This window comes from Microtus oregoni, unplaced genomic scaffold, assembly GCF_018167655.1.
Source record: "Microtus oregoni isolate MIOR12 unplaced genomic scaffold, Mior012 000021F_ref0000039, whole genome shotgun sequence".
Lineage (NCBI taxonomy): Eukaryota > Metazoa > Chordata > Mammalia > Rodentia > Cricetidae > Microtus > Microtus oregoni.
Window position 1 is genome coordinate 19,925,397 of NW_024543080.1, and position 24,479 is coordinate 19,949,875.

Below are 24,479 nucleotides of genomic sequence, written 5' to 3' on the forward strand. Positions count from 1 at the left end.
GTCTTACTCTAACGCCCATCCCAGGTTGGATCTGAACCCCCTCACTGTCCTTTCCTGTTCCTGTCCCACCACGACCGGCTCCTAACCCACGGTAAAACCAGATTCGGATTTCACAGTCACGGGGCTGGCTTTCCAGTCACACACTTCTAATTCTTGGAAACTGATGAATGGATTTTTAAAATCCGATTACATACTACAATATGCTCAAAACATCCTTCCTAATTGCTTTCTGGAGCTGAAGAGGATATATCAACATGCTCCCTAATCAACTTAGCAAATTAGTGCTTATGGAGTTTAATATTTTAAAAGCATAGCCCTCTATTCAAATTAATAAATGGCTCACGATCACATTTGGGGACAGAGGAGCACACTTTCTGTGTGATGACTCTATAATTACAAGCAGAGAATCTTCTCTGTGTTCGTCTGTTCAGAGACTTCCCATTAGAAATTTGGGCACAAACACCAAATTTTTATGACATAACTAAAGGGGGTTAAAAAAAACACACACAGAGCTCTGTTCCATAAACTGCTGAAATCTGGGGTGGGGAAAGAAGAGAGACGAAAACAAACAGTGCTTTGCTTTATCACTGCTTACGAAGATGGGTTTCACCGTGCTACATGTGGGCTATCAAAAGGCAAGTAGCAAGAAAATGGTTGCATTAAAAAGGTATGAATATATATATATATATATATATATATATATAATTTTACAATTCAATTACATTAAAGATGGACAATTAAAAAAACACATAGGAACCAAAGACTGAATGAATAAAAAAAAAAGAAAGAAAAAACCTATGACTAAAATAATTTTGAGACAATTATTACTGGTCTGGGTAAAACAAAAAATAACAAGGAACCCACTATGTGCTGCCTCTCTTTAAGAGCAGCTGCCTGAGGAGTAAACACTTGTGGAATGTCTAGCCTTGGGAAGACCAAAGCAAACCCTACTATACAGAGCAGATGTGGAGACTCCGGGACAGAGAGAGGACCTGCTCTAAGCAATGCTTGCCAGGACCAATCCCGCCTTCCTGAAGGCCTCAGCGATGAAATTTCAAGCTACAGTGAGCAGGGAGGGAGAAGAGCAAAAAAGGCTGGAGAAGCCCAATTCAGCACAGACCACAGCAGGACTAAAGCTGACAACCGGCAAAAGCAAAGTATTGAAGACAGAGAACTCCTCCAGGCTCTACACATCTTTGATGCCTGACAAAGAACATCTATGGTCATTTCCAGGCTCATATCCCCCAGCAAAGGCTACAGTGTTGGGGCAAAGTCAGGGTGTGCTCTGCTTGCTGGGGGAGAGGAAGGTGGGAGTACAGAATGAACTTCAGGGGCTGTTCTCCATTGTCTTTTGGGGCCAACTGGTAGGATTTGGTTTGGTGTTCTTCTGGCAAGAGGCTCCTGGGATAACATTCACTCATTCATTCATTCGGTGATAATACATTCTACGAATCAGTTCTTAGAATCCCATTTGCATAAAAAGGAAACTATCTAGCAGTTTCTCCTCTCACTATTGCCGGTAATTTATACATTCCCATAGAGATATTTACCTACTACTTTCAAGGTTGTTGTGACATTTGCAGATCCAAAAGTATTATTGGCATAACACATGAAGACACCAGAATCGTTAACTCTTGCCGAGCTGATAGTCAGTGTCTCCTGGCGTTCATAATCGAAGTCACCCCGATGCCAGCTACTCTGTTTCACCTGCGCTTTAGCCTGTGGTTTTCAGAAAGGGAGGGGGGAAAAAAATCAAAGATTACCATATAATTTATATTCAAGATCTTTCCTAAATTAAAAATAGCAGCAATTAACTTCTCCATATTAGCATTCATTATACACTACCGAGGAGGAATAATAAGGCGTCGTGACAAGCCTGTCACTAGAACCCTTCATATCACAGGATTATATTGAAAGATAGTCATTATGAATGATTGGGGAAAAATGAGAAAAATTCATTCCAAGTTCTCCGCCGTATTAGATTTTTAGTCGTCCCCACGGAAGAACTATTACAGAATACTGATGTTTCATAATGAGTCAGCACACTTACATCATAGGAACATTTCCGACCCCACCCCCTTGAAGGCAGGATCTCCACGTAGCAGCCCAAGATAGCCCAGGGTAGCTTCTAACTCCCTATGTAGCCAAGAATGACCTAGAACCTCTGCTTGAGTGCTGGCATCACTGGCCTACTCTGCATGAGTGCTGAGGTCACTGGTCTGTGCCACAGTTTCTGCTGTGCTATGCACTGAGCCCAGGGCTTCGCATGCATGCGTGTGAGGCAAGCAGGCTTCCGCTGAGCTCCATCTCGAGTCCCTCCTGTTACCTTTTCATGTGTGCATCTAGGGACCAAAAGGAATCATATAATCTCTGTATTAACATTTAGTTTCTTCCAAACTAAAATGAGAGTCACAATACGTACAGCTGACTTGGAGGTTCACCATAGTTAATCAACCCAGTCACATTTTCTGAACTACGGAAGGGACGGGGCACATGACACATACAAGACCACATCACAAAGCATTTGAGCAGGCTGACCAGAAAGGACCATGGCTCTGCCCTTGTGACACGGCTCTTGTGATCTGGCTGCAGACCACACATGGAGAGATGCTTGCATGGGAAGTACCACAGGCAGCCAGCGCTAGGCTGCATTTGCTGCCATGTGCACAATGTGTGTTGCTGTTATAATGGGAAAACAGCCACTAAAGAACACAAGCAAGGAGGAGCTGCTACTGGGCGGCCAGTGCTTGTAATGGGAACGATGCTGGAAAGGAGCAGGGCAGGACCCGCAGGTCCTCAGATCATCTGTGTCTAAGGGACAAGACAAAAGTTCCAGGATGTGACTGCCATTACACTTGAAACAACATGAATTTCCATCAGATGGATGTCACAGTGAAGACTATGACTGTTTAGGAAATGAGAGAAATTTTTTTTATTACTTAGCACAGGAGGGGGCAGGGCAGCTCACCTCTGTAGAGCCAACATTTAGCAGCTGAGACAGGCCAACGGCCACAGGTTCAAGGCCAGCTTGGGCTACAATAGTGAGAAGCTATCACAAACAAGCATCAATCTTACAACTGCAACCAAGTGAAAAGGCACGCACAATGGGGAAAAGACAAGAACAACAAGCATGGCAAACACACAAGCTACCTGGCCACTTGTGACCATGGAACACGCACTCCAAATGTGGTGGCTGTGAGTCCATATACAACATATGCCAGATTCTGGCTACTTAAAATTAGCTAAGATGCAGAATACATTAATAACCTTTATGGTAATTTTAGTAAGAAATGATGGTATTTCTTATTTCTGAGTCAAATATGACATTAAAACCACTTACTTTTGGAATGTGTCTACTGGAAATTTTTAAATAGGCTGTGAAGGTCACATTAAATTTCCATTATATATACAGCATTGCTAGCGACAAACACAGACAATGCCTTTCTTTTTCCTCATATAATTATAGTTTAAGAACTGTTATTCGGGAATGGAGACCGAAGGCCTTACACAGGCAAGGCAAGTGCTCTGCTACAGAGCTGACACCCAGCCCACGAGGTTTGGAATCCCATGACAATAAAATAAGCATACATAAAAGTTGATGGCCCGAGGATTAATAAAAGAGAATCTATGTGGCCATTAATTGGCTGTGAGCTCTTGATCAAGTCAAAGACACAGCTGGCCTCGGCCTCTGTTTCTAAAAGGTGTGAGCTAACAATAGTGCTTCAAACGCTGTTCCCATATAGACAGCTGCAGGTTCCAGGCCACCACTTCTAGGTGTTTATAAGTGGTAGGAAGCTGTCATTCTCCCACATAGGATCACTATCGAAACAAAATGAACCACCCTCATGATGGCCTTCAGGCCACTCTTTCTGAATTCTCTCCAAAGCCACAGTGACACCGAGCAGATGGGACACCACTCCCTTCTAGGGTCAGAGAGTCTCCAAAAGGGCGCTCAGCACAAACTCTGAGATGGTCAGGGCAGAACAAAACAGCTTGGTCAAAAATGGCGTCCTAGCAACACCTCAAGTCAAAGACCACAACTTAGCAAGTAAGAGCGAATAGAAACATTAGCATTTGGAAAGCACTAGGAAAGCCAGCCGAGATCAACAGCCACCACAGAAACCCCGAGACGTATGCTTGAGCAAATAATCACAGCCAATCTTAGGATTGCATTGTGGCTTCCATTTCTCATGAGTGAAACTTCCTCTAAATGGTCAGAAGCAAATATTATGGATTTTTTTAAATAATCTGATAGTGCTAACAGCATTCCAAATTATGTCAAAGGATCAATAAAAGATTCCTGGTGAACCCTGGCCAAGAGCCAAGAGCCCCATCTGCAAGTCACACATTGCATGCTGTCTGCACATGATTTGCTTTGCTTTAACCCTTGGAGGCACACACTAGGAGCTCCCCGAAGAGTTCCGAACACTAAAGAATTAGCTAGCATCGCCAGAGGGTTAATTGGGAATGGCATGAGGGCTCCTGGGAAACGTGGTTCAGAGCAAAACCACCTGGGGCAATTGAATTTCTCATCTTAACAGGGCTAATTTCCAAATAGACACACACACACAGCCTAAATTGTTCTCTCATCTGAAATCAAGAATTTATGGAAAGCCAATTAATACGGGATTGTGCTCTGTAAGGTTAGCCCAAAATCCATATAGAAGCTATGCTTTTTATTACATTAGATGGTCTAAAAACTAAACCTTGCTTCTCTGAGTCATTGGTTTAAAAGAATGAGTCTCCAGTACAAGCCATTCTCCAGGCCAGGGGCAGGCTTCATAGACGGAGCAAGATATCATCCATCAAGGTCTGGACAAATACCATCATTGTGCGGATCACCATGGTTATGCGTTTAGCACAAAACTCTTTATGCAGGCATGAAATTGTCAACGTTGAACATTGGCCAAGAGGAGGAGGAAGAGGAGGAATGAAATGTATTTTTTTTTTCATTTCACATTCCCATATGTGAATGGGCTAGGGAATCATCTACTAAAATTACTTAAAAATAGAAGGAAACTCAGTCAATGGGAATTTTAATGCAAAATGTTAGGAAAATTAAGTGCTTCAAAAGCCTTGTTGTTGAGTTATTTCAGAAAAAAAAAAAAGAAATCTTCGAATAAAACTGTCTAAAATTGTAATGACAATGCCCTTGCCTACCTAGCAGGCATAATGCCTCTGGGTTCAAGTCTCAGCACTGAAGGAAAGAGAGATGGGGGAGTGGAGTAGCTGGCTAGAATTTATTTAAGATAGACAGATTTGCCCAACACAGCGAATCTGACATGCAGTAGGCATTCAATATGAATTTGTCAACTGAATGAGAACATAAGCACGTCCAAACGTTTCACATTCACGACAACCGTTTTATTAATAGCAACTAAAACAAACAGAAAACCATTAGCAACTTAATCTCAGGTAACCAGGCTCAAAGGGGGAGTTCAAGCTGTGTGAAGGGAGAACCCCATCCCTGGCCACTCTTCAGGGCTCAGAAGAGCTTTGTGGGTCACACATCACACCATTTATTCTCCACAAGGAGAGAGGGTTGCTGGCAACGCTTGCTATCATCTGGCCTAAGCAGGTTATACAGTGATTCATTTGCTTTGTTTCTGAATTTCCTTACTAAAGTTTAAAAAAGGAAAGAAAGAAAAGTATTAAGCAATAACCTGAGGCTAGTGTCCACTCTTTTCTCAAAATATAGTGAGAATATGGCAGATAGTTCCCACTAATAATAAAAATGCATATGTTGTAATATATACAGACAAACAGCAAGCGAACACACTCTCGGCGAGTTGCTAACAGCCATGTGGTGTCCACCAGTAGAGTCATCTGTAAGCAGGTTTGTAGAGAACACAATCTCCCACAGAGAGACAGCCACGAGCCACTAGGAATAAGCAAAGCTCCTTACCTGCGTGTTCCCCTTTATCCACATGGAGCCCACGGAACTAGACACATCCTTTATGGTGCATGTCACCGTAAATTTGTCCCCTTCCCTAAGGAGATGGCTTGTTTCGGGCACAGATACAACTGGGATGGCTTTGATGGCTAGAATCAGAAAAAAATATCTGCCTGAAGTCAGTGGTTCCAACACAGCACGAATTTTAACCTCTCTTAGTTCAATGGTCATTTTTTTAAAAAGTATTTTAGTTATGTGTGTGTGTGTGTGTGTGTGTGTGTGTGTGTGTGTGTGTGTCTAAGTGTATGCCATTTGTGGGTGTCTGGGAAAGCCAAAAGGAGGGTGTAGGCACCCTGGAGCTGGAGATACAGACAGGTGTAAGCCACTCAAGATCAGTGTTGGGATCTGAATTGATCTTTTGGAGAAGTAGCAGACATTTTTAATTCCTGAGCAACCTCTCTAGGCCCAAACTTGTTTTTCCTTAACTGTGGATAGCTTGCATTATATCATTAAATAAAATACAAAACACAATACATGCTAACCTATGTGTATTACTTACACATCTAAATACACTACCAGTTATGTCATTTATCCCAGACGTATAGCCATTCATGCTGAGTGAAAAACACAGGAGTGTCCACTAGAAAATAGATACCGCTGGCTTTTCCAGCCCAGGTGGAAGATGCTAGCATAGTGAAGCAGGGTTAATCTCTACCTGGGACACACTGGGTGATTTCTTGAGGACCTCGCCTACAGCTAAGAATAGGCTCTTAGCCAGTGGGTACCTTTCCTGTGTATTATACAATAACACCTTGTTTATTTCTAAAAACTTCAGGTTTTAAATAATTAAAATTTCCTTCATTTTAATGAATACAGCTTTTCAAAAGTGGACTAAAAATTCTCCTCATCAGTTGAATCCCAAAGTGATGCTGATTTAAATAACTTCAAATATAAAGCCTTGCTCATCTTTCAGCTACTGAGAGGCTAGATGTGACCCCACAGTAGTTAAGGTCCACAGGCCGTGGGCACTTTCTTTCTCAGAGCTTGAATGGCTTGGGAATGCATTAGAACCAATCAGCTAAAGAAATAATAATCAAGTCACTTGTCCACAGCAAATTAAAGAATAAACCCCTTGTTGACTAATCTTCTCAAATCAAATCTTCCCATTGAGCAGGAACACTGGTGGCAAGGATGCTGTCACTTTGGGATGCCCTAAACCAGCAAGTTTAGCATCCATCTCAGCCAGCAGCAGCCATGGGCCTGTCGTCCTACAGGAATTCACAAATGGCATTACTTTGGAAGCTGGTAATCTTACTATCGCAGTTTGTGTCCTGATGCCCTAGGCTAAGAGGGTAGAGAGAAGCCGGCGCCGGGAACAGGGTCTCCATCTCCCACGAGCTGTAAGACACAACCATACCTGCTCTCACTTTCAGGATGAACTTGTCCGACAACACCCATTTGCCTCCCCGCTGGGCAGCACAGCGGAGACACAGCCGGTGGTAGGCGCGCTTCACGTTTTTGATGGTGATGCCAGCCTTGGGGTTTGGGACGAATGTCAGGTCCTTGGGGAGAGTTTTCCCATCACACTCCCTGAGGGAGTAACTGGACACCTGCGGGTCTGTCAGAGGGCAGCGGACCAGCGTGTCATTGTCTTCTTTCCCATACAAGGGAGGGTCAACCAGGAAAAGTACAGCGGGATCTGTGAAGCAGAACAAAAAGTCAGCATGCTGCGTGGCTGGATGTGGACACTGTTGATGTGGACACTGTTTCTGTTTGTTTTGACAGGGTCTTACTATACTGGCCTGAAACTCGAATGTAGACCAGGATGGCTTTGAATTCAAAAGAGATCCACCTGCCTCAGCTGGGATTAAAGGTGTACACCACCACATGAAAACATTTTTAAGACTTAAAGCATTACAAGCTTGCATAACACAATGGCTTTCCATTTTTCTAAATTTGAATTTACAAGTACGTGCATGCAGACTGAAGGCTCGAAGAGGATGTCAGATCTCCTAGAGCTGGAGTTATACGTGGTTGTGAGCTGCCCTGTATGGGTGCTGGGAACCAAACTGGGTCCCCAGTAAAAGCAGCGTGTGCCCCTCAAGGAGGTGCTTCCTCTCTCCAGCGTCCAACACACTGGCCTTTTGTGTGAGCACCAGGGATCTAACGCAGGCCCTCAAGCTTGTGTAGAGAGCACTCAATTGCACTAAGCAAGCATCCCAGCCCCCTGAAGCTGTCTTAAAATTATCCTCTCCACCTGGAAATCAAATGCTACAAACACACAAACGGAATCTGTTGCCACTGAAATACACGCGTTTATCGTTTAATTAAGGAAAAGAAAAAAAAATCAAACCTTCATGACCAGACTATGATCAGAAGCCACAGCTGGCTTTCTACCTAGACTTTCTCTGTCACCAGGGTGTAGTCTCCAACAGGTGCCATTCTCTTTCCTCACAGTGCCACAGGCCAGTTAAGGGTCTACGCGTGAAGAAACGGTGTGAGCTTTGCTCCAGCTAACTCGGCCGCTTCCTCAGACAGGCACTTGTCTATGCAGCTCATCGTCAGGCCTAATGGTCCCTTCACTACCGCCTGGAAATTACAGAACACCTTCTTCTCCATCCAATGTCACCGGCAGCTGGGGGTGGGCTTAACAATTCCGAGCCGAACCCTGAAGCTAAGCCGTGGCTTATCAGGCAAGCAGGTCTCCTCAGCTGCCCACTTAAGGAAGGACAACCGATAAAGCAGGCAGAGGCGCAGTCAATTTCATGGCAATCTTCCGAGGCAGCTTTATTAACCCCTGTTTGAGCATGCGAAGATTTTTATAATTCTGTCTCCCTAACAATCCCCTAAGGGAGACTGCTCATCTTATCTAAGGACCACAGTGAGAAATGGAGGTGCCAGGCTAGGCAGCACACCTCCCAGGCACAAAAAAGACATCTCCTATGTACACTCAGAACTGCAAGCGCGTTTTAAACGACAGGCCCGGTACCAATGCCCCCAGTGGCGGGACTGGGGCTTTCATTCCCTGCCTCTTAAACTGTCCTTAGCTTTGTTTTTAATGTCACCCAAAGGATGCAGCCCTTTGGGCTCTGACATCATAGCAAAAGCTCACGTATAGATTGATAGATTTGTCTAGGAAACAAGGTATGGGAATAGAAGCCTCATCCCTTCGTCTTTTGTTTTGAAGGGGTTGTGACTGTTGAAAAGAGCCAACTCCAAAATAACATATGACTGATAAGGGATGCTTAGCTGTCTGAGATGTTTCTCTGGAATTTACTTCCTGAAGAGTGGGCCAAGTCTTTTGAAGTGCTAATCTGTTTAGGACTTTGGAGGCCTTTGGTTTCCCTGAAGTGTTTTTACTAAGTGGGAATATTTAGTATCTCAAGGCATTAAAATGGAGTTTTCCCAAAGGGCTTAATTTTTTCTGAGGGTTGACTCCAAGAACCAGGACAAATGGGCTAACCAGATTGCAATCCAGTTATGGCCTTGGAGACCCCCAGCTAGGGCCGCACTCAAAGCCACTGCCAATCAAAAGATGAAGGAGGCCAGCAAAGGCAAACATTTATGTTAGGACTTCTAAGACCAGCCAGGAAAATCCTGTCTGTGGTTTGGTCACCTACCTGTCACCTAAGTAAGAACAGGGTACGAGACACGCTATGCCATGGCAACAGAGAAAGGCCAGCATTTACCTCTAACGAACACGTAAATAGAGCTGCTGAGGCCAGCACTGTTGATACACGTGTATTTGCCCGTGTGCGTGGCCTCGGCTGGTTCCTGAATCCACTCGTTGTGTTTATTCTCACTCATCTGATTGATGGTCTCGAAAGTCCATTTGACAAAGGCGGGATCGACACACATCAGCCTGACTGTGTCACCAGCTTCGACGATTAACTCCGGTTGCGCTGGCTGGATGGATGGTGGAGACAGCTCCCCTGGACTCACAGATGGCTGGGAAGTTCCTGCCAAGAAAAACAAGGACTGTGTTGAGTGTGAGCTGTCTTGGCAAAATAAAGCATTTCTTCTAATATTGAGTTCCATCTTCTGTGTATTCTACAATAAAAATAGCCCTGCTATTTGTGGCTGAAAAGGGAATTCTGTCTAAAGTTTAAATTCATCTATAAAGTTATTTTCTGCAGTCTTCAATTAGTCCTATGGGTCACATTTGGTATGCGAGCTGCCAAGCTGGACGCGCGCCTTTCTTCAGGTCAATCGCGCACAGGGCTTGCACTGATGAAGGTCTGGCCCTCATGGTGCTACAACACTTATGTTCACCCTAAAAACCACAGCAATGGAAACCAGAAACAACGATGATCCACTGTTCACCCTTCTGGGGGAGCATGGACATGACTTATTCCTCAGTGGGGTAGCCCCTGATAAGTTGCCCCAACTTAAGGAGATGAGCCACGAACATGGCTCACATTAAAGTCAGTGGGTCACACCAAAGGTAAAACAAGTAAGACTTTCTGTAAGGAGGAGGTGGCTAGGGATGAGGAGGTTGAGAGGAGAGGGAGGAGACAGGACAGCCGTAGGCAGTTATGATAAATATTATGTATAGCAGCAGGTATGATGAATACACATATGCATATATACACACATATAATGTGTGTATATAACCGTGAGAAAGTCAAAAATAAGAGTGTACACGACAGGAAGACATCCTTCTGTTTTTCTTCAAACTTCGGAATTCACCTATTTTCACACAATACTCCTTACATGACAATGCTCACAGAAATAAATATCTACCTAGCTCCAAATGTCAAGGTAAAAATGATGACCGCACCTTCCAGATTAGACCCTGAGACAGTTGACCACATTTGTTGGCTTCCAATCTGATCAACCAAATGCCCAGAAAGTCCACATCGGCACGGCGTACGGTTTTGACACACATTTCAGAGTTGAGGAAAAAACTCTCTCCTCCAGAAGCCAGGGTGGAAAGCGCTGTCAGGGAAACCTGACCATCAGAACTAAATGTGGAAGGATAGACCCCATCCCTAAGAGCTGCCCTCTGACCTCTAAAGGTACGTGAGTGTACACACACATGCAGTAATAACAAATAAAGATGTTTTAAAAGAACTCTCTTCAAGTACAAGAGTAAGTGAAATATAGCTGTAAGTTGAGAGTGAAGAAAAAGAGGAGGGCCGGACCTTAGCCCTACCAGATAAAGTGGAAGCCAAGACTTTAGGAGACTAGGCAGCGAGGGAAAAGGGCCTCCAGAAAGCCCATGTATGAGGTGCCCACAGTCCTTGTGGGGCATGATGGGTAAGGCTGAAGAGCCTGGAAGACCACCTAGAGTCCCCACACCTCGGTGCAAGCCTGGTCCAGCCTGCAGAATGGACAGGAATGGCTTCAGGAGGGAAGCCATAAAAACAAGGGTCCTACCAGACCAAAGCAGGTGGGAAAGCCATGCAAAGGCTGGTTTTGTGATACTGTTGCTAAATCACCAATGATGGAAGGAGGGGGAAGGGAGGGAAGGGAAGTACAGGAGAGAAGGGAGGCCAAGGCAAGACTGTGCTTTAGAAAGTGCCAGGAAAAAAAAAAAGTGGGTTTGAGGCAGATACCACGTGGTAAGAGCTCAGGCAAGAAACAAGTCCTCTAAGTCAGTGACAAAACACACCTGGGAGCTAGCCAGGCACACACCATTAATCCCAGCACTGGGGAGACAGGGATAGTCTCATGTCTGTAAATCTGAGGCCTGGTCTACACACTAGGACCCTGTCTCAAAAAACAAAAACAAAACAACAACAAAAATAAAGATACCGCGTGTGTATGCACATGCGCGCACGCACACACACACACACACACACACACACACACACACACACACAAAACCTAAGAGACTCCTGGAATTCAGGGGCACAATGGAGTGGAATTTCTGCCTGTTCCAGGGCAGGCAGCTTCAAGTATGGAGCTCTCCTTATGGCAAGAGACGGAGAAAAAAATAAATGTACAGGCAAAGACGGCTGCAAAGTACAGAACGCAGGGGAGTGCAGACAGAAGGCAGAGAGCCTGGAGAAGGGGACAGAAGGAAGGCGCTGGAGAGGAAGGCTCAAATTGTACTCTCTGGGCTTATGTATGCATCATCAATTTCAATCCCTGTCTAAATCCAGACCTACGGCTCAACTGTGGTCCCATTGTGCCACGCAAAGGGTCACCCCAGAGCAAAGACTCTGCCCGGGATAACAATGGCAGGGATTTTAGCCATCAGATGCCACTAAGCACCGGAAACCAGCGAGACGTTATAGGGGTGACAGAGCCTACCTGGGCCACCAGGCCTCAGAGCCCAATGGCGCAGCCTGCTTAAGGACATGGAACAGTGGGGACCATTTCCAGAGGCCTAGGGAGCATTCTAGAAGAAAAGTGGAGGTAGCAACAAATGGAGAGGCTACTGTTGGAGTTCCTTATATTCCAATTATGTAGCCTCCTGTGGAAAAGTGGGAGGGGAGGGGAGGGGAGGGGAGGGAGGGAGGGAGGGACGGAGGGAGGGACTAGTTCCAGTGAATGGAAAATGCATGCTTCGGACACTGACAGCAAATTTAATCCAAAAATTTAGTTGATGTCTTACATCGCTTCGTGGAATTTAAAAATAACTGCCACTAGGAGTCTTCAGGGTTTTATTTTCAAAAATGTAAGTTCAGCCTTCATAAACAATATAAAATAAAAATAGTTTTATTATGGATCAAGTGAAGGTGATGTTTATTGCCTTGTTTCCAAACTATCTTCAATGTTGTCATCACGGCCTCTCTAAAAATAATAATAATAAATAACAGTAACAGAGATTCAGGTTCAGAAAACTAGAGATTCACACTGAAGGAGCACCCCTCAGAAAGCTACTCCAGGATTATAGGGATGCTCGGGTAGGAGGGCTTGCCGAACAAGCCCAAGAGTCTGAGTCTGGATCTTCAGCACAACATAAAAAGCCAGGCATCAAAGAGTGTCCCTGTGAGTCCAGGCTGGCAGGCAAAGAGATCCCATGAGCTCACTCTCTGACAGCCCAGCCCAGACAGCAGCTTCAGGTCAGTGAGAGATCCTGTCTCTGGCATGTGGGTAACAAACAGCAAAGACGGCACCTGAGGTCCTCCTCCGACCTCTGTGCTCAGGGGTGTAGGTGCCCGTTATACACAAACACACACACACACACACACACACACACTCACACACATACACACACTCACTCACACGCGCACACTCACACACGCACACTCACACACACACGCACACACACTCACTCACATGCACACTCACACACACGCACACACTCACACACTCACACACGCACACACTCACACGCATTCACTCACACACACGCACACACTCACACACACACTCACTCACACGCACACACTCACACACGCACGCACACTCACACTCACACTCACTCACACACGCACACTCACACTCACACACGCACACACTCACACACGCACACACTCACTCACACACACTCACACGCACACACTCACTCACACACACACTCACACGCACACACTCACACACGCACGCACACTCACACTCACACACACACACTCACACTCACTCACACACGCACACTCACTCACACACACTCACACACACGCACACTCACACACACACTACTTCAGCTGAGCTGTGAAACCACTCTGAGATATACATTCTGAAATGTATACCTGCTGTTCAGCAAGCCTCCAACAATGTAACGATTTGGCCGTCTTTTGTCTATGCCGGGCTTTTTGTATCACCAGATGTGATACTTCCTTGATATTAGTGAGAGTTATTTTCTTGTCCCTGAGTGTCTTAATGAACCAAAAGAAAATGACATATGATGAGCCTCACCACCCTAGGGACCAGCGGGGGGGGGGGGGGGGGGGGGGGGGAGACGGACATAGACAAACAGCAAAGAGAACACCAGTGCCAAAGAAATGTCAGCGTAGCCTCTGCTCGCAGCCTCTTCACGCACACGCAAGTCTTCCCTGTGAGCTGGGTAAAAGCTGTCCAAAGTCAAGGCAGCTAAAGTCAGGAGCTCGAGCACACTGGATGGCAACACCCGGAACGCCATTCAGGAGAGCCAAAAGGCAGAAAGAACACAACTGTCTGCCAAAAGACAAAACGACATGTGGGCTGCTTGTGCGATGAAATATTAGTAAGCTGTAAAAAAGGATAAAGCGTCCGCTCAGGCTACAGCATGGGAGGGCACAGATGGATGCAGGGAGGACTTCCTTACACGAAGCACACAGAGCAGGGCCATTCAGAGACAGAAAGTAGCACGGAGGTCGCTAGGGGCTAGAGATGGGGGAGAAAGAAGAGGCCGTTTAACAGATGGCAGCTCTGCCGCCCTGTCTGGGAGGGTGGAGAGGCCTGGAATGAGAAGGAAAAGTGGCTGACCCACACCGCGTACTCGCTCTCCTCAGAGCTGAACCAGATAATTTAAGGTAGCACTCTATGTCACGTATGTCGGACCTGAAATTAAGCCAGGCAGTGGGGGAGCACACCTTTAGTCCCAGCCCTTGGGAAGCAGAGGTGGGCGGATCTCTGAGTTTGAGGGTAGCCTGGTCTACACTCTGTTTCAGGACAGCCAGGGCTACACAGAAAAACCCTGTCTCGCAAAACAAGCCAACAAAGACGCAAAATTAAAATAAAACAAAACAAGCAAAAACTCTCAACAAGGACCATCTTTCCTAAATAACACTCCCAGCCCCGACTGAGCTGCTGAGGCCCCCAGTGTGGCTTGAATAGAACAAAAGCAAAACACATTGAACCCCTCCTTGGCCGCTGTTCCACGCAGGTATGTTCACGCTGTCCCTTCCAAGAAGCAGCCAATGTATATCAGAGGTTTTTTTCACTCGGAGTTGGAGACCCAGGAGCTCATGCTGACCCCATAACAGGCTGGAGCCCAAAACATGTGTGCCCCAGGGTAGCCAACAGCCACTCCCACTGCCCGAGTCACCGGTCTTTATTCCCAAGCCTGCTCAGGATGTGCACACTACTACACATGTTTGAAGTACATGTTGTGAAAACACACACACACACACACACACACACACACACACACACAATGTGTGCATGCCTGTAAGGGGGAAACAGCTGAAGGCTCGTGATTAATGGAAACTCTAAGGGGTGCCTCTGTTGGCCATCCACTGTTGGATTTAACGTGGGTGAAACGTTTAGATTAGATTGAGATTAGAGAGGGCCTCCAGCTCGCAGGCCGCATTCAGCATGTCTGAGGAGGGCTTGGGAGGAACTAAGCTAGAATCCACAGAGCTTGCATTTGGGGTATGGTGTCTATACAGCAAGGATGGCTACTCAGAGTGTTCCTGAAAACTCGGCTCAAAAGCATTCGGTCCTCTAACTGGAGATCTAGTATGCATGTCATATGCCAACTTTCTTTCTTTTTTAAGAAAAAAAAATGTCTAAGGCATTTGTTACAGTATGTCAATGAACAAAATCATCCTCATAGACCTTTGGAGCCTGCTGGTCCCCCGCCCCTGCGGTAGTGCTTGGCTCTTACTAACCTTGACTTCTAGAGCCGTATTTTTGGACAAAGGACCATCTTGGCAACACCTGGATTTCTAGCTGGGGTTAAAAGTGGGGAAGTCATTTCGTAGCCTTTCTGCCTTTGGGGGTGGATATAAGGAACCAGGTAAAACGATGGTTGGGAAGGAAACCCATGCAGAGGGGCCTAGCCTGGTTTTGGGGAAGTAGGCCAGGAGAAGACAGAGCCTCCACCTTGTAGTTCAACTACTCCTCAGTTTCTGTATGGTTTGGTTACAACCCATAATAAAAACAAAAGCTAATGATGCATGTGTCATATTGTTTCTGACATACTTTTGCAGCCCCGTAGGAATAGAGCAGCTAAGAACCGTGATGAAAGGAGCTAGTAATTACCCACAATACCCCGGAGACCTCACAAAGATGATACTGGGAATAGAACACCACTGGGGGCAGTGAGGAAGAGCTCAGTGAATGTCATAGGGGCCCTCGAACCACTCCCAGGGGTAGGGGGACTCCGGGTCACCCGCACGCTAGGGGAACACAGGCCATGCAGGGTCTAGAACTATCTGCACGCTGCTAGGCAGAGGCCAACTCCTTTAGCACAAATCCGTTACATAACTAAAACCCATTGCTGGTGGGGACCCCAGAGCCTTGTGCAGGAGACAGATGATATGAAAGGAACAGACAGTGCAAGGTGAGAGAGCTACGGGTTACAGACTGAATGAAGATTGGTACGCTGCCCTATAGATCAAAGACGTCTCGGGGGGAAAAGGCCATGACTCCTGAGTTTGGGGAATCGGCACGTGTGCTTCAGGCAGAGAGCAACTTCTCAAAGCAGATGTGTCAGGGATTCAGGGTCAGCTACGCCTGTGAGGGAGGGCAGGAACGTGCAGTACCTCAGTGGTGAGCTCTCAGCCTCCAGTACAGCCTGCAGCTGTCTGTGTCTCTGGAGTTTCTTAGAGACCAGGGGCACAGAATGAGCTCAGTAAACGCAAGAGGGCAGGGAACGAGAAGGTGCATCCAGGAGAGGGGCCGCTAACTGTTTGCTCACGTGTTTGACTAAGGTCAGCTCCAATGTGTAACCTGAGGGAGCTGGGTGGTAGACGCCTTTAATCCCAACACCAATGTGTGGCAAATTAACCTTACCTGTTTATTCTGTTTTACATATCACACAATAAAAATAATAAAATGTACTTGGGGGACAGCACACACTTTGAAATAAAACAACACTACTTTATGCCCAAACTACTAAGGACTGCCTACCTTTCAAAGTTATCTTCCTGGTCAAGTGTGAGCATGTACGTGCACGCACATGCACGGGCACACACACACACACACACACACACACACACACACACCCTGCTCTGAGATCCCCAAAGGACTTTCTGAGTAACATTTAACCCAGTAACACAAAGATGGCAGTTCTAGTAGAAGTCATCATTAAGGTCACACAGGTTCAGACAATACTGTAAATGAACTTTGACAGCAGCTCCCAGGTCCGGGCCTTGAAAACAACCTTTTGGTTTAACGCAAATTTGTTTAGCTTTTAGATATAGATTATTTAGAGGTTGTACAAAGTCTGTCAGATTTATGAGTCAAATTTGTGCTGTTTCAAGCAACAGAAATGCAGCCGCTTGCAAGTCAGTTCGGAGCCCACGAAATAACAAGGCATCTTGGCGGGGTATTTTTAAAAGCAGCTCCCTGAGCAGTGTATGGCAAGGCTGGCCTAAAGCTGAGGCTGTCTGCAGAAGAGAGCTGAGAAACTCGACACACCAAAGTGGGCGTGCCAGAAATTAACACAACAGGTGTGAGCTGCGGTTGGTAACTCAGCCCCTCCAGTTAACTAGGGGAATGTGAGGGTCAAGGAAACACCACCCACACCCCACCTGGCAGGAGGCAGGCTCCCAGCCAGAGGTCATTACCATACAATGAAGTTAGCCTTGGCAGAAGTGCTAGCCACGGTTGGCTTTTCACCTTCGGAGGGCCCAGAGGCAATCCTCAGAGGAAACTGGGCTTCGGATATTAGCAAAGTACTTCTTAGAAGGACTTGCCAACCGAGAGAAACAATTTAAAATCAAACAGGCTTTGTTCTAGATTATTTTGCCCAAGTGTGGGCTAACAGTGTTCTTAGTCTCAGATAGGGTAGGCTAAGCTAGATGTCTGATAGGTTGAGCGTGTTCATTAAATACATTGAAAACTTCTACTGATTTTATTAGTGCTGATATTGTTGTAACTTGAGGAATATTTAAAGTGAAATGGTCTGAGAAATGGAGTGTCAACAACCAGAAAGGGGTTCCTTAGAGTTCCAAGTTCAAGTTGAAGAAAGAGCGCGGCCAGGCTGAGGGTGGGATGAGAGAGGGCAACAAGGGGCCCGAGTACCCGTATCAGCTGGAGGTTAGGGTGGGGAAGACCATCCCGGGGCCTGCTTCTCTGTAGGAGGGGTAAGGAGCCTACCCTGACTGCCATGAGGAACAGGACTAGAACAAAGCCAGCTGAGGATAGGAAGAGCCTAAGGCAGCAGCCGGTGAGAACAAGCAGTCTATAGGACGGTCAGGTGAGATGGGCATATCCAGGTGCTTGAGGGGACTGGGGTGGGCTGGCCCTGGTCGGTTAAGAAACAAGACGTTGTTTTAGCTCTCTGTGATTGGATGATAGCAGTGTCAAGTGACTAGAAGAAAAACAGACTCAGGGGCATTTGACCCCGTGTGTGGCTAAACTCTCTAGATTAGAGGCCAGGGTCAGGGACACACTTATTCTTACTAGCCCAAATAGTAACTAGGGGTATCTGTAAAATCACTAGGGTAAGGGGTGGATTACAAAAGCCAAAGATATCAAGGACAGGACCCATTGTCAGTGAAGGAGGAAGCAGATTGTTAATCCAGGGCATTTCACGGGAATAGTGCAAATGGACCAGGGGCAGCTGGGAGATCAGGAGGCTGGGTAGTACTGGAGCCCATGATAGCCGAAGGGCACCAAAGTCAAGGTAAGGCACTATGTTAAGCCTCTCATATTTTGGACCCAGTCTTGTCAGGAAAATATCTGCAGTACAGGGGAGATGAGGCTCTTGGCTGCGTTCTACAGGAGTCCAAGTGGAGAACAGCGGACAATGAGACCACTGATTTGCCCAGATTTCATAAAAGAGCTGGGACCTGGACAGTGTGGGGCAAGCCTGCAGTTCCAATGCTTAAAAGGCTGAGATGGGGGGATCCCCAGGATCTTGGAAGAAGCACTAGAGAAGGAAACCCCTGACAAACAGGGCAGGGCTAAGAGGCTGCCCACCCCCTCCACCCTCCCTTCTACCTGCTCTGCTGCAGGGAAACTTGGGCCAGGAGGATCCACCTGCAGCTTGGCCCCTTCCTGCCTCCTCTACTGAGAGCAGGAACTTGGTCGGCTTCAGCAGCTCCCCCAGTTTCTGCCTTCACCACACAGACAGCCGGGGGGCTCATAGACTGCCTTTCCTGTAATGTCCGTGTATCCTTGCCTATCTGGTTTTTGGAGTTTGGGGCTTTATTTTGGTTGTTGTTTCAATCTTTTGAGATGAAATCTCGCTATGTGGCTCAGGCTGGTATTCAGTTGAGGTGACACCCGCCCCCCCTCCAAGTTCCTCATCTCTGTTACTCTTGAGCAGTAGGGACTAGAGGAGGGCACCTCTGTGCCCGCCTCCCGGCGAAGACACCCCCGGTGGACCTCCTACTCTGCTGCGTACTGAATTCATCTTAGTGGGATGTGTCCCACCCCAAAATCCCAAGCAAGCTCTCCAGTGGCAAAGAAGATGCCCTCAGGCTGCCTGTGCCCCGTGAGAAGCATCCCTGAGATCAAAGGGATGTCACATGTTCAGCCGCTGCTAAGAGACTGACAAGGACGCTGAGGATTTTACAACAGCGGTATTCAGCACAGCCCTGCACCGATTGAAGGACATGAGCAAAAATGGGAAATGTTTGCTTTAGACGTGATTTAATATTTGTACATGTAAATAAAACACCTAATTGCTTCTTGCTTGTTTTTAAGCAACTAGTTAAGGATAAAGAGGAATACCCCAGGTGGAGACCCCCAGATGTTCGGAATTGTCCTGACCCAAGAATTAAAGTTCAATAGTCTCAAGGGCACTAAGAGTCCAGGGCCTGCTGGGTAAAGCCTGCTTAGTGCACCAAAGGTCCTGGGTTCGACTCCTGAGGACCTCTTATGCTGGAGCAAGGCACACAGGCCTGAAGGCTGAGGAAGAGTCAGGAGTTCAAGGCCATCCCTGACCTCAACCAGCTCCTGGCCCACCTTGGGCTTGTTGAGACCTTGTCTCAAAGCCCCCACCACTACAGGAAAGTTAGATCGCTGCTATTAAGGTGTCTGCCTAAAATTCCAGGGGGCTAGCAAGAAAGCTCAGCTCAGCCAGCAGGAACTTTGCCGGAAGCCTGGTAAGCTGAATTCAATCCTGGGATCCACAGGCTAGAAAGAAGGAATAGACTCTGGAAAATTCTCTCCTGACCTCCAGACGTATGCACTGTGGCGCACACATGCCCTTACACGCACACACAAAGTAAATAAATAAGAATTAAGGGGCTGGAGAGATGGCTCAGAGGTTTAAGAGCACTGGCTGTTCTTCCAGAGGTCTCAAGTTCAGTTCCCAGCAACCCCATGGTGGCTCGCAACCATCTGTTTTACACAATCTCACTATAGGGCAATCTGGAATGCAAACATACACGCAGGCAGAATATAGTACACATTATAAATAAAATATTTTTAAAAATAAAATAATAAAATTAAAGATAAATATAAAGACCTATAATGAAATACTTAGAACCAAAGACGTAAGGAGATAAAGAACTCTCCTTACAGACTTAAGGGCTGGACACAGAAGGTTCTTGAATGCCTGTCGCACAACTGAAGGCCACAGGTCAGTAATTCCTGGTTCACACCCACACTCCAACAAAGATTCTTGTTTTTGAGAACTTCTTCCAAACACACAGTTACCAGAAGTCCAGGCTTTCCCCGGACAATACTTTCCATTGAAACAATCCCTGCTCTCTCATCCCAAGAAAAATCCAGCTGAGCGTCTGAGGAAGCAGGACTCCTGCCCCGCCCCCCAACTCCATCTCAAAGTCACTCAAAGACTCAGAGAGAGGAAAGGCTCCTTACTCATGGACTTGGCCTTTGGGGAGTCAGATAAGCCCTGGGTTTGACAAGGACAACAGATTGGCCGCAGCACAGAGGGAAGGGAAGGCCGTCCTCATTTCCACTGGGTTTTCCCACCACCAGCACAGCCCCTGCTGTAAATACGTAGGTTTCCGTGTTTGGATTTCTGAAAAGAGCTTACTGAAATGTGAACCAGATAAGAAGTGCTAGGAGCGGCCTCTAATAAACAGCAGAAAAAAGGGGCCCGGCCATCTGTTCAGCCAGGGCTGGGGATGGTGTTGGAGGATGTCCCCTTCTTTCAACACCAACTTCCTTAACTTAAAGAACAGCAGAGAACAAGGTAGGAGATGGGTCAGGAAGAGAGGCAAGGGTCGGCCACGCGCACAGACAGCTCCGCACAGCCACGCCTGCAGGCATCTATCTATGTAGGCGCCTCCATAGATCCAGGTCAGGAGTGTTCTGTCTTCACTGTGGCTGGAGTGGCCTGTACACACGGATACAGTAGCGCTTGTATCCTCCCGGCATGCTATGTTCTCTCAGGAGTCCCAGAATTCTGCAGGCCCAGGAGGGAAAAGTAAGGGGTGACGGGGACTAACAAACGTCTGCCAACAAAGCATCAGCGACCCTAGGCTCTAGTTCCAATCCTACAGCATCAAGTTCGAATGGTGTCAAATGAGACATTAGGTAAGAAACGATTAACATTTTCACACATCCGTGTGTATGTGTGTGCACACATACACATACATATGGACATGCATATGGTAACTGGGGCATTTCAGAAATTTATTAGCGAAAATATGCATAATATTTAATTACCATTTTAACCATTTGAAAGTCGTGGCATTAAGTACACTGGCATTGTTAGGCCGTTACCGTCATTCGTTTTTACTATTTTTCATCTTCTCAAACAGAAACGTTGCCCGCTAGCCAGTAACTCTCAACACCTATCTCCACCACTTCCATGAGCCTACTTTCCCACTCCCTGAATGTGGCTGCCTAGATACCGTGAGTAAGAGTACTCATGCGTTATCTGTCCTCGTGTGACTTGCACGCTTCCCTCGTCATGCCATAGAGATCCACGTACACCGTCGCGTGTCGGGACGCTACCCCTGTTCAAGGCTGAATAATGTTCCACTGTGAGTGTGTGCCACACTTTCTTCTGCGCTCATCCTGACATTTGGATGGTTTCCCTGAGGCATTTTCAACTGTGATCAACACTTTGGAAACGCCTCTCTGATTTTCTAGCTTTGAAAGATGCTAGGAATTAATTATACTTGACTTAACTAGATGAATATGCTAATTTTCTTCATAATGGGTAAGTCAATACATTTTACTCATAAATATACTCTAAAATCTACTTTTAAGGGACCTGTCAAATAAGGAAAGTCATACCTTCCCTGTTCCTACACACGAGAGCAAACAGGAAATCTTCCTTCTATTTCTACTGTCAAGATGTCATCTCACAGAAGCAAGGACGAAAGCAGTACCGCTTCCGACAAGAAATGTTATCTGAGGCAGTTGCTGGAGAAAGGGGGCAGAGGCAGTGGCAACTCTTCTGCCACCGGACTTTAGTTCCTCGAGGGGCAACCGTGTACCGCAGGCCGGCTAACAGGCCGGGTCGAATCCCCAGGGAACCAACTGGGGAGCCCATCTCCACTCTCCTTCCTGTTATCTTGCCAAAGAGGAAAATCTGTTTTGCTGGTGCTAGAGATTTCTAGGAAGACAGCAAGCCTGCGCAGAAGGTACAGGATTTAAGGGGCTCCCTCAGGAACCTGAAGTGCCCTTCTTGGTTCTTCCCAGAAGGAAGGAAAACAGCCCTCTAGCCAAGGGCAGAGGCAGCCTGGGTGGCCTGCATGTGCTCAGAAAACCAGCACATGAGATGCTTTTCAGAGCATCAGAGAAAAAAAGCAAGTATCAAATGCTAGCAGTTGTAGCCTGGAGTTCTCTGCAGCCACTGCACTCACCTTGCAGCTTCTCTGGGCCTTTGCAATTATCCACCTCACCCTACCCAGATTTTAAAAAAAAAAAAAAAAAAACAACCCTTAACAGGCACAGGGGTGGGGGGATGGATCCAACTGTGTGACTTCATACATCACTTTTTAAAATCTAGACCAGAGGGTGTAAGTGGCAGGTGCTGCAGTAAGCTTAGGATAGCAGGTGATACCCCAGGAACACAGTGTGGCACAGGTAGTAGGGTCTTAGAGCCAGGCACAGGGACCCCGAGCCAAGACAATGAAGCTTTGGGGAAGTCCACTGACCTCCCCAGGCCTCTCCAGGCCTCAGTGGCGATGTCTAGAAGCTATGCACAGAGTTGTTCGGGATCCTTGCATCATCTCCAAATTCTTTAAGAACCTAGGCTTGACAAAACTTGCTGTGACGCTGCTGCCATCTCTGATGTGATAGGCAGAGGATAAGGACCTGAGGGCACTTGGAAGAAAACACTCCCTGGGCCCAGGACAAGTAGGAAGACGGAGTGGGGGAAAGGCAGTCCAGAATGTGCTGAGGTTAGGAGGGAATGGTACCTGATGAGACCATTAAAACAAAGGACACAGGAACCAAAACCACATGCCTTTGGGGTAACAATGCCCCCAGCCAGCTATGTACAATAGTTATTGTCACACGATTCTTAAAATCTGGAGCTTCTGTCCCTAAATTTACTCAATCAAGCAGAACTTACAACAGGTATAAAAGTATGTTGAGGGGACTACTATGTGTAGCTCAGGGGCAGAGTGCTTGGCTAGCACACAAAAGGCCCTTGGTTCGAGCCTTAGCATGGCAAAAACAGAGCGTGTAGGGCCGTCAATGCAAAATGCACACGAATACCCCCCCCCCCCGACAATTTTCAAATAGTCAACAGATCACTAGCTTCTCTACCCAAAGCAAGACTGCCATGAGCCTATGGGCACTTCTCTATAGATCTTAAAATACCATCCTCAAAGCCCAGGCTCAAGACTACGCGGTTTTTGTGAATGGTGTGCATGAATGTTACTGTAACTCTTCGCATAAAGACCAAAGGAGCTGGCTTTCTTATCTTAGACAAAGGCCCCATCTCAAGCCTCTGCATGGCTGGGCTCACAAGCTGTCACCTTCTAGGAAGGGAATACAAGGCTTGAGCCAGGGCAAAACAAACCAATGCCAGTAACTGTATCTTTCTTTTCATTTTTATTTACGTGTGTCTATGTCTGTTTGTGTATGTGGTGTGTGTGTGTGTGTGTATCTGTCTGTCCGTCTGTGTGCAGGCACCCTCAGGAGCCAGAAGAAGGCACTGGTTCTCCCCTGAAGCTAAGGTGGTGGTAGGCACCGCAGCTGGTTGCTGGGGCTCAACTGATTCCTCTAGAAAAACGAAAAGCACTTTTAACCGTTGAGCCATCTCTCCAGCCCCTGCATGTCTCTTCTATTACTGTGTGGGATGCACAAGACACCCCTTCAGTGTACAAAGAAAGAAGCTGTGCTCAGAAGCCCTGTGGGAGACAAGACAGCACTCGTCTCAACGAAAGCCTTCCCAGCACACCTCTCCAGTACAGACTGCTGGCCTCTGACCCTGGACCATGACATCCCCAAGGGGAGCTTGTCCTTCCGCCACCTCCCTGTTGTCTTAAGGACAACACTCAAAAACCTGCTCTCTTGGGTACCCCACAGCCAGAACTCAGATGAAAACCAAGCAAGAAGATGCTGCTGCAGCAGGACCAACTTCCAATTCAGCTGGACCAGCCTTCCTAAAATTCAGCAAAATCGGACAGTTATCATGTAACCTTAAATCCAGGCATCCTTGAAATAATGGTGAGGATTGAACTCTGCCTCCATTCCCATCATTCGTCCATCCAAAAATATCACATTGAAGTCTTGCTATGTGCTGGGCCCCTGGAGCAACAGTGCACAGCCCTCCCCGCCCCCATGGTGCAGTTTATACTATCTCCTGGTTAGGCAATAGACCAATAATTATGCATTTGTATAATTTGTATAATTACTCTGTGATAAGTGTGAAGAATCGGGC

At 46.7% G+C, this 24,479-nt stretch overlaps 1 protein-coding gene across 2 annotated transcripts in view; it reads right to left on the bottom strand.

Moving 5' to 3' along the window:
• Kit (KIT proto-oncogene, receptor tyrosine kinase) overlaps positions 1-24,479 on the bottom strand; it is a 77,372-nt gene that overhangs the window by 34,864 nt on the left and 18,029 nt on the right. For both annotated transcript variants that reach the window (XM_041671424.1, XM_041671423.1), the window contains exons 2-5: positions 9,583-9,852; positions 7,311-7,592; positions 5,906-6,042; positions 1,551-1,719 (exon numbers count right to left, since the gene is read on the bottom strand). In XM_041671424.1, coding sequence (XP_041527358.1) covers positions 1,551-1,719; positions 5,906-6,042; positions 7,311-7,592; positions 9,583-9,852 — 858 coding nt within the window. The remainder of the gene's footprint in view (positions 1-1,550; positions 1,720-5,905; positions 6,043-7,310; positions 7,593-9,582; positions 9,853-24,479) is intronic.